At 35.1% G+C, this 13,464-nt stretch overlaps 1 protein-coding gene across 5 annotated transcripts in view; it reads left to right on the forward strand.

Annotated features, from left to right (window-relative positions):
* DMXL1 (Dmx like 1) overlaps nucleotides 1-13,464 on the forward strand; it is an 80,994-nt gene that overhangs the window by 46,787 nt on the left and 20,743 nt on the right. For all 5 annotated transcript variants that reach the window (XM_018085975.3, XM_018085976.3, XM_029965471.1 and 2 more), the window contains 6 exons: nucleotides 484-1,574; nucleotides 1,833-2,024; nucleotides 3,266-3,342; nucleotides 3,518-3,645; nucleotides 5,110-5,358; nucleotides 13,097-13,260. In XM_018085975.3, coding sequence (XP_017941464.3) covers nucleotides 484-1,574; nucleotides 1,833-2,024; nucleotides 3,266-3,342; nucleotides 3,518-3,645; nucleotides 5,110-5,358; nucleotides 13,097-13,260 — 1,901 coding nt within the window. The remainder of the gene's footprint in view (nucleotides 1-483; nucleotides 1,575-1,832; nucleotides 2,025-3,265; nucleotides 3,343-3,517; nucleotides 3,646-5,109; nucleotides 5,359-13,096; nucleotides 13,261-13,464) is intronic.

Genomic DNA, 13,464 nt, shown 5'->3' on the forward strand with positions numbered 1-13,464 from the left:
AAGTTTGTTTTTTTTAAGATGTAGACAAAATAAAAAAAACTAATCCAAAATTTTAAAAAAAGACTTTAGCTAAAAATCTTTAGTAAAATGTAACATCTTATTGTCATTTAGAGGTAGCTGGTTTAGAAATCTATACTGAATAGAAAAGTGGTCTTGTTTGACTGCAGCAAAACTGTCCTTGGTACAAGGAAAAGTAGTGGCATCTGTTTTAATTTAAAAAATCTTACTTGCTGTCCCACTCAAGCTTCTCTTTTTAGTAGTGTTTTGGTTTGGCAGTGTCCTCCCCACCAAAATATTCAAATTATAAAGATGCAAAGGAAGGTGGAAAGGGGGGATGCAGTGAAGGAAACAGTAGAACGAATGTATGAATTAGACAGTAGAATTAATATTAAGACCTGATAGCTTTCTGATGAACTCAGGATTTTGCAGATTGATGTTTCTCATGGAATGGTACATTTTCCTCATGCTGCAATCTCTTTTCAGGTGAAGGAGATGGTTCATCAACTTGTAACCCTGCAGTGTTTAACTTCTATAACTACTTAAGAACACATCCGCTCTTGTTGAGACGTCATTTTGGCTCTTCTGATACATCTTCCACACACATATGCTTAACAGTAGAAAATGGATTAGCTGATAAAATCAACCTAGGTGAAAGACGGCTGTTCTTTACCACTGCATATGCTCATTTGAAAGCTGGTTGTCCTATGTTGGCCTTAGAAGTGTTATCAAAGATGCCTAAAGTTGTCAAGAGATCGAAGCCTTTTTATAGATCCCCTAGTTTAATGGATACCAGTAAAGATTTCTCACCATCTTCTCCAGTTAAAGAGTTTGAAACAAAAGACCAAGCTTCCAGTGTTGATTGGTCACAGCCAGTATGGAATGGTCTCGGTTCATCTTCAGATTGTTCATCAGGAAAACATTCAAGTTCAACTCTTTCCTTTGACTGGAGTCAGCCAAGTCTGGTGTTCCAAGATGAACCCTTGCAACTACAGACAGACAGTGATGAAAATGATGAGAGTGAAGATTCCTCCCTGGTAATGAAAGAGCTAAGACCTCTGAAGAAAACTGAAAAATTGTGTGAAACAAGTTCTAGCTACACAGAATCTTTCAGTGCAGTTGATGACAAAGATGTTCTCAGTCCATCAGAAGATATCATTTCAGCACAGCTGAAGTTTAGAGCATGCCTGAAAATTCTTACTATAGAGCTTCGTACACTGTCCACGGGTTATGAAGTAGATGGTGGGAAGTTGCGATATCAGCTTTATCAGTGGCTTGAGAGAGAAGTGGTAGCTCTTCAGAAGACCTGTGATTATAATGTTGAAGTGGAAGAGATACAGTCAGGAATTGGAGTAATGCCAGAGGAAACCACATTATGTGAAAACACTGAAGACACAGCTGACCAGCAAAAAAATGTGCTACGGAGAGAAGACTTTCAGAAAAGACGTCAGTGGCTTCTGAAGTACCAATCTCTCCTAAGAATGTTCCTTAGTTACTGTATACTTCATGGCTCACATGGTGGAGGCTTGGCATCTGTCAGAATGGAATTAATACTGCTATTGCAGGAATCTCAGCAGGTATGTGGAGGAGCTTAGTTTGTTTTTTCTCTGCTTCAGGTTTGTAGGTTTATTTGAGTGTGTTTTGTATTATTGTTGAAGTTTTCCTACTGTAGCATGCACCTGTTTTATAACAAATGTAAATCTGTTTTTAACAGGTTGTGTTTTCTGTAGGTGTTTGCTGTTGTTGTTATTTAGAATCCTTTCCCCTCTTTCAAAAATATTTATGTTCCATTTAAGAATACGTACTATCACTTTTCATTTCTTGCTTGTTTCTAGGAGCAGTCGGTACAGATGCCTTCCAGCCCTCCACCAGAGCAAAGTTCCATACCTCTCCTATTTGCTTGCACAGCTAGTGCCAAAACAGTGGTGGCTAATCCATTGCTACATCTTGGTAATTTAACTCATGATATATTACATGCTATAATAAACCTTGATTCCCCACCTCATCCAGATACTCAGAACAACAAGGTATGTATTTTTTTTATACGTTTTGTTGTTGTTGTCATTGTCTAATTTGCTAGTCGTGAATTTTTTTCTAACAGCGTGAAAACTTTCTCCTGTGCCTTCCTGTGACAAATAATAGAACTGTGAAACGTAATTATTTTCTCTAGTAATGATCTTGAGCTAAAGTGATGTCCACTGATTTATAAGTTGTTGTTGAGGTGCTGAGCATCTGGTTAAGCAAGCTGAAGAAGATTAGCCTCTCAGAACTGGATATTTGTCCAAGATGACATCTGTTCTGGAAAACATGTTGTACTATACTATCAGTATCATATTTGTCTTATATATATGATTATAATTATTATATTTGACAATATGATCATTACTTCTGGTAATTCCCAGACTGAAGTAAAATGAAAGTTTGAAGAATAAAAATTTATTATTGGCAAAGTGCAGTAAACTTTTTTGTGAAACAGTATATATGTTCGTATAGTAAATATAGTATTTTTAAAAATTATATTTCTGTAAGATTTGTTCTATCTTTAACCTTTGACTGGAAGTCAAACTTAAAGTGTTAGGTTAAGTCTTTCCTAAAGTTTTATATGTGTCAGGTCCCAAATCATGTTTGCTTTTACTAGGGATTTCTAGAGAACACTTAAGAGATTTGCTTGTTCGTTGGAGGGAACAAGCAAATAAATATTATAAACCCTTCATGTTTTAAAACAACCCTTTTGATCAGCAGATTCTAGTTTTTTGTCTAAATGTGGTTTGTGATACCTTAAGAAAAATATCAGCTATGTTAAAAATACTGATCAGTGCGATACTGAGTAAAGTGCCTGTGTGTACAAGAGTTGTACAGGAATTGATCAAAAGCTAAGCTGCATTATTGTTTCATTCTGAAGCAAAGTCTTTGTATTCTGAGCCAGCATATTGCTACTGTCTTAGGGTGTAATTACTTATGACTGTTGTGTAGAGGTTTATTACATTGCTGTTTATTCATTGAAAACATTTCAGCTACAGCTGAGCTTTGATATGGGTTGGTGGGGTAAGGGAATACTTCCCCATCCCTTTCATTCAAAGTGAACTGATTTATCTGAAATAAATTCTGAAGTGAAATGTGTCTTTTTAAGTGTGTGTTTATACCTTCTGTATTCAGTGCTTGTTTCACTTTACAAATCTGTACGCATGTGTCATAGTTTGAGAAAGGCTATCATTGTAACCATTGCTCAATCTGACTGTAATATGTTCTATAAAACTTTGTCTTACAGATATATGTCATGCACACCTTAGCAGCGTCGCTCTCCGCTTGCATCTACCAGTGTCTTTGTGATGGCCACAGCTACAGGTAAAGGTTAGGAAAAGTGCTTTTTAGAGAACCATTGACACACTGTCTCACTGTAGTGATTGTAATTGGTAGTGCACCAGAAGGCAGTGCTCACACTTGCCTCTGTCTAGAAAGAACTTTGAATAGTTGTAACCATAATATTTTTGTATAAATTTCTCACTTTCCTGTTTCACAGCTCATTTCAAGCAAATCAGTTCACTGGAACAGTGTATCAGACAGTCCTGTTAACTCAGCGCCATTCTTTAAGAACAGCAAGCTTAGAAGAAACAGTGACTCCAAATACATCACCTGCTCAGTGGCCAGGTATCTGGAGTTGATTTATTTCTTTCCTCCAAAGGAAAACCGAGTTATCTGGATCCACTCTAAGCGCATGTAGCTATGCTCTGGATTTTCTAGTCGTATTTATAACAGCTGTATGGTAAAGTTGGGTTCTTTGATTAAAATTTTGTCCTTTTTTTTTTTTTTCAAAACCTCTAAGTTAATGCTTCTGGTTATTCACTAAGTCAAGTTGGCTCATATTGCTTTCTCTTGCTAAAAATGTTAGTGGGGATTGTAGTGAAGGGCAAGTAAATGGGAAGTAAGGTGAAGTCATGTCCTGTGTTCTACTTGCTCCTCCTGGAGGCAACAAATCAGTCGCACCAGTATTGTACTTCCTTACTCCTGAAAAGCTGTCTTAGTTTGTGCTCCAACTCAGACTTTTGAACTAATTGAACTTATTGAAAATGAGAAGTTTATAATAAATTAAGTTTTTCTGTAGTTCTGAAATCCATGTTAGATTTCAGGTAATTCTTAAAGTATGTTAGTGAAGCTGTACTAGGGAGCTACATTAGAGGGAGTGTTAGCAATGTAATATATGCATATGTACACATACATACATATATATATGTATGAGCTCCAGTTTACATCGCTAACTTTACTGTAAGTATAACCAAGAAATATGCTTACTTATTATGGTATTTGTTTTTTAAATTAGAAAGTTTCACACTAAAAATATTTTTGGAGAGCCTCAAGCAGTCTTTGTGTTTGATGCCATGCTGTTTTTTCTTTTCTGCAAAATGTTCTGACACTAAATCTACAAATTTTAGAGAGAAATCAGATTGTGATCTGTTTTCTCCTTATTTCATTAGTTGCAGAGTTAAATTTCTAATGAACGGAACATGGAATTGTTAGCAGTTTTTCTTATAAGTAACATTACCTTGAACTGATATCTCTGTTTTTTTAATAGATTCACATGCTCTATGAGCAAATTAGAGAGGATGACAAAAAAGCAGAATTATTTGGCCACCACTATTTGCACTTGCACTTATGTGCACAGTGTAACAGTTGAAGCCACATCTGAAACAACAGCTTTTTGTGGGAGCATCAAAACACAAGATACTCAGTACTTGAGTGAAGGAACACTTGGCAGACAGTGTCTAGTTAAAGTTGATGCCCATGATTTTTGATTGGTTTTACCACTGTAAAGTGAGAAGACATAATTTCAACTTACAGTGTTATGCTGTAGTTATAATAACTGAAAAATTGTTATGCATTTCTTTAACTGTTAGTCCAAAACATGAAGCTGAAAAGCTATAATGAATTGTTAAAAATAAAAAGTATACCTCTTTCTCCTGGAGTGTTCAGTTTTATCTAAAAGTTGGAATCTTTTTACACTAGAAATTACTAAATAACATAGGTTACCAGTCAAAATACCCTTGATAATCTGGAGTACGCTCACAAACACATATATGTGCTTTCTTAAGGAATGTATTTATTTTGTGTAAACAGGAATGACAGCTCTAATACATCTCTTGAATTCTGCTGGTGAGGAAGCCCAACCAGGTCTCACAGTTTTACTTTGTGAAATTCTAACTGCGGTCTATCTAAGTCTGTTCATCCATGGCCTTGCAACACATTCTAGCAACGAGTTGTATAGAATTATAGCTCATCCACTGAACGACAAAATGTGGTCTGCTGTCTTTGGAGGAGGAGCTCATACACCCAGCAGAGGACAACAGCAATTAAAGACAAAACCTGGTTAGTTCTCTTGTTTGACTTATATTGTCTTCTGGGATTTTTAAGAAAATTATGTGACTGCTGAAAGCTTAGGAGTAATTTGCTTTAAGTGGTTTGTGTTCAGTAGGAATTCAGTGTGGTTTTAGGTCCACACAGAAAAACAAGGATCTAAAATTATTGGCATAGATATTGGGTAGAAGTAGTGAGCAGAAGTGAATGCTAGTAAAATAAGATTTCCAAGTAGCACAGTTGCTGTAATGTGAGGGAGTTTAGTTGATCTTAAAGAGAAAGTTTCCAGTACTGTTACAGCCAATTTTTTTATGTCAATTTTAAAGCTTTCCAGTTCTCTCATAACAGGTATATATTCCCATTTTACAAATACAGTATGTTTTCTCTCTTTGACAGGTAGGCACTTCCCAATGCCTAGCCCACATCAGGTAGTAGTGTTCTCCATGGAATGCGTGGGGTTTTCCAAATCCCTTACCTCCTTCAGTACTCATAGTCCTGCCAAATCTTCAGGCAAGATAATAGATTTAGTACTAGGCCTCTACATGCAGTTTGCTATGCGTGGGGCTTTTTTGCATATGCAGAAAGACAGAAAACCTTCTGTTTGCAAGCCATGACATCAAAATTTAAAGTTTTGTAATTAAAGCAGCAGTTGAATTGGGCCTTTTTTAAAAAGAAAATTGTCAATGCTGTTGTAGTCTTCCTACTAATTCTTCATTTGAAATTAATATTAAATATAAAATTATTTTGACCATGGTTTGAAAGGATCAGAAGTGTTTCATATCTTTGGAGAGCTGCTTGTTTCGCTTTTTGAATATAAGCATTATTATGCATGTGGATTTCTAAGTGTTCATTCTATACAATACAAATGTAAGGTGTCTTTTTGATATTCAAATTTGATATTCAGAGAACCTTTTAGGAAAGTAAACATTCTTGAAGTTTTAAAGTCAGATGACGATAAATTTTGCTGAAGTCCAGAATTAATTCCTGTAATGTTTTTCTCTTTGGTACAGTTTTGTGCATTTTAATTTAGTACTATAAAACCAAGAGCAAAAATACTGCAGATTATGTGATTTTTTTTAAAGGAAGATTTTCTAAAGATAAATTTACTTGTTGGCTTTGTACATCACATCTAAAGACATATGTAGAGAGATAAAATACAAGTTTATATAATTTTTGTTATTTTTGTTATTGATATTAGATGTATTTTACATATAAAAATACCTTACCTTGTATTTAAGAAAAACTGTAAATGTGATCTGTTTAAATACCATCTTTATCAGACTTCTGGGAAACTATTTTCAGAGTAGAGGTCTTTAATCAAAAAGGAGCTGTTATTCCGGATCTGATCAATTTTTTCTGTGGTATTGAACAAGTATTTCTCAGTATCACTTTGATAAGGTAAATATGTTTGCCATTACAGAACTGTTAGAAGCCATAACTTCTTTCGTTGACAGTTCTGTTTCCTAGATGTTGGTAACTATGTATACTAGGGTGTGTTAATACTGCTGCGACAACTGCTTTAAAATGATAAATGTATTTACATAGAAATGTGTTCTGAAACATATACTAAATGCCTGTCTGCTGTATGTTTTTCTTAAAGATGAATGCTGGCTGTCTGATTACAGATTTAGTAGAACTGTTGCTGCAAGAATGAAGAAGCTCAAACTGAAAGTTTCTGGGAAGAAGGGACCTCTTTAAATACTAGTTTGTAGGGATAATCAAACACTGAAAAAAGGGTCTAAAGGGATTGCGAAGTCTTCATCTTTGGACTTACTCAAAAGCTTGAACAAATGCCGTCAATTAAGTTAGCCCTGTTCTGAGCAAGGGGTTGGACCACGCGTCTTCCAACCGATGTAATTCTAGGATTCTGCAGGTTATTATTCGTTTTTAATATGTGTTTATGTAGAGCAAATTTGGGGGAAAAAATTCTTGGAGAAATATCTTTCTCTGTCACTTTTAAAAAAATGGTGGAAGAAGAAAGAAAAAAAAGTAGACCCCCAGAAATAGACGCCCAGTGAAGCAGAGCAGTAGGATTCAAATCAGCTATATTTTTGTGCCTTTACGGTCATTTCTTAATTTTTCTTCTGACACCCAGAAACAAATTCTGATAAGTGCCTGGAATGCTTGTTCAGGTCAAGTATGGCATGTTCTTCCATAGTATTATTTAGATGTTTTTATAGCTCCTCATTTGGTTATGCATAACTAGACTCCTTTCTCTTATGTTTACTTTTAGATTTTTGTGAAATGTTTCCACTCTCAAATAGAGATTAAAAGCCAAAAATTATTAACACTAAAAATTCTGAGGTAATACTATATGTCCTACATGTCTTCTCTTTGCCTCCCCTCCAATCCTTAAGTATATATCTGAATGGGCATGTTGATCTCTAAGTTTCAAATGTGTTTTAAGAGATCATAACATTATGTACGGTGCTGACCAATGTGATTTCCCTTTCTGCTCTTTGCTTTAGTGGACTTGAGCATGTAATAGCTTTGGATATAAAATTTCTCTTCAACGCAAACTGAAAAAACAGAAACCAAAAACTTGTACCTCGTAGTCTTATGAAATCTTAACATCTATTAGCAATTAATTTCTATGAAAAACTTGTTTTATTGCCTCTGTCAAGTAAAGATCAGACAAAGCATAGCAATTTGGAGCATAGCACTATACTTTCCAGCCATGTTTCTTGGTTTTGCAATTGCAGCAAATGATTTTGGCAAAGAGGGCTAGAATATGATGTTTTGTTTTCCAAGATGCAGTTATCATCTGAAAAATAATCCTGTTGTTTACTGTAGTGGATCTTTTCAGATTTGTATTTGCCATATAGTTTCTCTTAAAAACTACCCTAGAAAACCATTACATAATTTAAGTCTATATAGAGACAGTAAGTTGTCTATCATCTAGAGGGTTCTTAAGGAAAAGTTTGAATTTTGGTTTAAGTTAGATATCCATAATTTCATTTTGTATATTCCATGCTGCAAAAGCAGATGAAATGTAGAACTGCTTTCTAAATTTGAGTATTTTACCAGTACACTTTATACATTTAAAGTTGGGCTTCAGATGTAAAAAATCAGAAATCTAAAAATACTTAACTATTCAGACAAGTTATTTTTCTCCACTGATTGTCCTAAGTTTTAACACAAATATAATTTCTGAGTACTTTGGTAGGGAGAAATGATGACGTGTCAGCTCTTACTATGTTGAGTTCTGCCTGACACGCCAGAGGTTTTGACAAACAGATGCCTAGATAATGAGGATGTGCACATAAAACTTGTCCATAGGATATTCAGTTCTGCTGTCACTCTTACTTACATCTTTATCTTGTTTGATCCTCTGAATTAATTCGTAGCTCTTGCTTACTCTTCACAAACCATTATTCCTGTTCTCTTAGAAAACAAATTGTCATTAGAGATCTTACAAATGTCTGACTTAGAGTAACAGGTCATGTAAGTCAAGTTTTTCTTAGGTCATTGTAAAGAAGGAAAAAAATCCAAACAAACAAAAAGCCCCCAACAAAACAAAACACCCCACTCCTTAGAACTTTTGCATTTATCTGCTTACTTTACTTACTGTGAGGTAGGTTTCATCACAAATCTAAAACAAAACAACAGAAACTGAACTTGCATTAACAGTGCTTCAGATTAGATCAAGCAGTGCTGTGTTACTGCACTCAAGTTCACCAGCAAGTCAGAAATAGTAAAAAGCCTTAGTGTTTAGACATTATCTTCAGGAATTGCTTAATCTCAGAATAGATGAAAGAATACAGATTCCTCAAGTTTTAAAACCTTCCAGCTTACATAAGGTAACAGCCATGCCAAACTGCCCCTTTTTAATGCAGAACTCCCTGTGATCCCATTAGTAGTGAAATTTTTGACATCAACATGAGATTAATTGCCTTGAATTCCAGAATTAGAGACTGCAATGTTGGGCTTTTTTCCTTATGGTGCTTTGAAGTACTGAGTGCTTTGTTAGTTGTATGGTCTTTCTAGTCTATATTTAAGTCTTTGACTTCTCACTATTACTATCTTATTCTTGGCTAAGTCAGCTTTTAAAACAAAATAGAAGTTTGACTTGAAGTATTTGCACTGTAAATGATGGAGTTTCTTTAGCTCAGTGGAAATAGTCTTGGATGGTCAGGAAATGTCTTGGAGGGCAGAAAATGTCAAGAAAGTTTGTGTATGCCACCAAGTATTTTGTTGTAATAATTTAATTTTTCAAGAGGTTTCCCTTCACAATTTATTGAAATGCCCACAATGTGAATAATTATATTATTGTTGTTATTATTGTTGTTATTATTAGTATAAATATCTGAGAGTGTAATATATACCTTGTTTTAAGCTTTGTAATGAATCACCAAACTGCGTCTTAGGGAACTTTAATTGCTATTGCTCCTGTTGATTGGAAATTCATTAAATTCAGCACTGTGGCCACACGAGCTGTAGCCTGTAATCAGAATATCATATCAGCTTCAGGGTTTATCAGGTTAAAAAATGCAAATTCTTTCTAAGTTTGAAGTTGAGATATGGAGCAGTGTAGAATTTCACCAGGCTGCTGTTCTAGTTTGCTTTTATAACTTCCCAAAGAATTGCAGAAATCTGTGCAGGGCTTAGACTTACTAAAATGATTCAAGGTGTGATTCAAAATTGGTATTTCTTTGTAGTATCTTTATTATTACACTCTGGTTCTGGGCTTCAGCAGTGCTGGTACTTGTTGATGTCTGCAGTCAAGGAGGATGCTTTTGTAAGAGGAGAGCTTCATAATTTCATATATCTTCATTAAGACTTGTGTTTTTTGTAGGGTCTTGGGCTGTTGATGCTTCATGCATACACACAGTCATCAGTAAAATACAGTAACTCTGACTTGCGTTTTAGTTTTTGGGGAAGTTGAACTTTTAGCTCTTCCAGGGACAGAAGGGAGGCAGCAGATCTTTTGACTATCATTGCGTGTATTATAACTTGGCAGAAATTAAAGGATTTTCCTTGTCTGAAATAATCCAATATTCTTGAGAAATAACATAAATTTTACATTTGTCTTATAAGTAAAATGTGAGCAAAGATGAATGCTTTAAATACAAAAAAAAACCCACAAAAAAGGGTTTTAACTAGAAATAAATGACAAATTTGAAAGTGAATGTAATTCCCAAATGACAAATTGGAATTTTTAATGAATTTGTTACTGTATTTAATTTTTTTAGAATGCATAAAAAGAAATCTGCGTTTGTAGTAGGTATTTCAAACCCCTTAGATGGTTGTACTTTCATTTGCCTTAAATACTGAATTTTTTCCAATGGCTAGCAGTATTCTTAAAAATACAAAGAATGATCCAACAGAAGGAAATAAAGTACTGTTTTAAAGTAAAATATTTGCTTTTTGAATTCTGCTTAAAAAAACAACCTGCAGACATATACTTGCTTATTTCTGCATCGTGCAACACGTGCTCCTTATTTCATGCTAGTGAATTTCTTTTTTTTTGAGCAGTTGCTAAAAATTCATAGTGATGCATGTGCATGCTCTTTCTTAACTGGTAAGCTTTAAATAATGAATTGAAAATTTTACTGCAGTTACTGCATTTTTGACTTTTAGTACAGGTAAGTGGATTTCAAATAATATCCCTAACAGGATAAAAAAAAAAATTATGACACAGTGTACTAGTGCAACACATACTGTTATGATATCCCTATGTCAAGATGAAAGATGAGGTGTCTTCATCTTTTATTTGATTCTATACATAAATTACTTTGTAGCTGTCATGGTTTAACCCCAGCCAGCCACCAAGCCCCATGCAGCTGCTCGCTCACTTTCCCACCAGCAGGATCGGGGAGAGAATCGGAAGGATGAAAGCCAGAAAACTCCTGGGTTGAGACAGGTGGTTTTACAGGGAAAGCAAAAGCTACACACACAAGCAAAACAAAACGAGGAGTTAATTCACTGCTTGCCATGGGCAGGCAGGTGTTCAGCCTCTCCAGGAGAGCAGGGCCCCCTCATGCATAAAGGTGACTTGGGAAGACAAGCACCATCACTCCAAACATCCTCCCTTCCTCCTTTTTCCCCCAGCTTTATATGCTGAGTGTGATGTCATATGGTCTGGAATATCCCTTTGGTCAGTTTGGGTCACCTGTCCTAACTATTTCCCTTCCCAACCTCCCATGCACCCCCAACTTCCTCAACCTGCGTGGCAGTATGAAAAGCAGAAAAGGCCTTAATTCAGTGTAAGCCCTGCTAAGCAATAATAGAAACATATCTGTATTATCAACCCTGTGTTCAGCACAAATCCAAAACACAACCCCATGTGACCCATTGTGAATAAAATTAGCTCTACCCCAGCCAAAACTAGCACAGTAGTTCAGCTGCTTGTGATGGTAATGTTCATGCTTGTACTCAGTGACAGTAATATCCATTCTCCAGGTCAGCTCTTTTAGACTGCAGAATTGCCATCTAGGATCCTAATTATTACTGCTGCTAGGTCAGCCAAAAACTTGGATCATAGGACAACCCATATTGCCCTCTACTGAAGAAAAAAGACTCGATTAAATAAGTCTTGGAAATTTCATGGATTCCAAGAGGAAGTTCAAAAAATCAACTTCCTTTTTATCCTAATGTTTTAGCTTTCTGTGTTTTTACTTAAGTCTTGAACCCGTTTATTTTTCCACTATAGAAACTAATCTCCGTGCCTTACATATATCTACTTGAAAATAAAAAAAACCCACCTTTTACAATGAAGTAGGAAATTGATTCAAGTCCCTTTTGTCTGTTATGAAAGTGAGTGATGGTCAGCATGTTGTATCAAGTCTCCAAATAAAATTTCTTTTCTCCCTTGTCCCTTTCACTTCAAATGTGTTCTGGAGAACTAGAACACTAACTTATTGCTCAGGGACAGTGACAACAGGTATCATTCCTCCTCCACTAACACAAAGGCTGTATTGGCATATTCACCTAACAAGGTCCAGAATGATTTCAGGTTATTAGGTGATATAACTGCATTAAGATATTCCTGAAAGCTTGGATAAAGTATTTCCTTGAGTACTGTAATCATCAAGAATGTAAGTCAGATAAATCTCCCACAGACACTTCTTTTGTGTGAAAAAAGTCAATGTTGGGGCAAGCGAGAGGAGCTCTCTACTCCTAGGATTTTGGGTGTTACTACAAATAATTAGTCCTTCCCTATTTAATAAGATATATGTCAGATTGCGTTAGTTAAAACGGAATCTTTCATATTTGCTGGAGAAATGTATTGTTGGGACGTAGAGATTTAGCAGAATTGTACCATTTAGAAAAAATACAGACCTCTACTACAAGGAGACATGGAATTAAAGCTTGAGTAAGAATGGCAAGAATGTATATTGCTTACATATTTGCAATATACATTCTGAAAGAGAAGACTTTTGGCTTGTCTTAAAAGCAAGCATTGTCAGTATTCAGTAGTTCTTATTAAAGAGATTAGTTTTGTAATATCGTTGCTTGAGAAATGATATTTGTCATCTTTGTAGAAAGAGAGCTTGTATGCAGTTATGGGTGTACTCTACTGTTCTGTATTATTTGTGCTGGGAGTTTTCATGTTCTGGAGTTCTAGTTACGTATCAGTTTTATGTATTTGAGGATCAGCATTTTCTATTTTTATTTGTTACAGAAACGTTAAAATTTTGAATACTTGTAATGAAGATTTTTACTTTCTATTATGAATCCCTTTATTAAAAGCAATAGGGAGGTGAAGCAGATGGTTTAAAGCAACATACTGTATTTTCTTTTTCCATAGATGATGGAGAGAAACAGCAAAAACGTTACAGGCTTTCATCAAAAACCTCACCGAAAGAGAGTTCTCAGTTACCTGCATTGCCATTGGTAGACCAAGAATTTCCATGTCACAAAGAAAGATTTATCCCTCCTGAGCTTAGCATCTGGGATTATTTCATTGCAAAAGTAATTTTTTGCTATTATGATAATTAAATGTCTTCTGTCACTTCTGGACCAGTAGTTTTTCTTATCTTAGTCATTATTCTAGATATTGATATGATAAAATGTGCTGGTTTTTATTGCTCGCATTTAGCTTTTTCTGAAACACGGATATTTCTAAAACATTAAATAGATATTTTGAAATAGTTTTCTTAAAAACTGTTGTTATTC

The sequence above is a fragment of the Manacus vitellinus genome, unplaced genomic scaffold (assembly GCF_001715985.3).
Source record: "Manacus vitellinus isolate BGI_N305 unplaced genomic scaffold, ASM171598v3 scaffold_9_pilon, whole genome shotgun sequence".
NCBI lineage: Eukaryota > Metazoa > Chordata > Aves > Passeriformes > Pipridae > Manacus > Manacus vitellinus.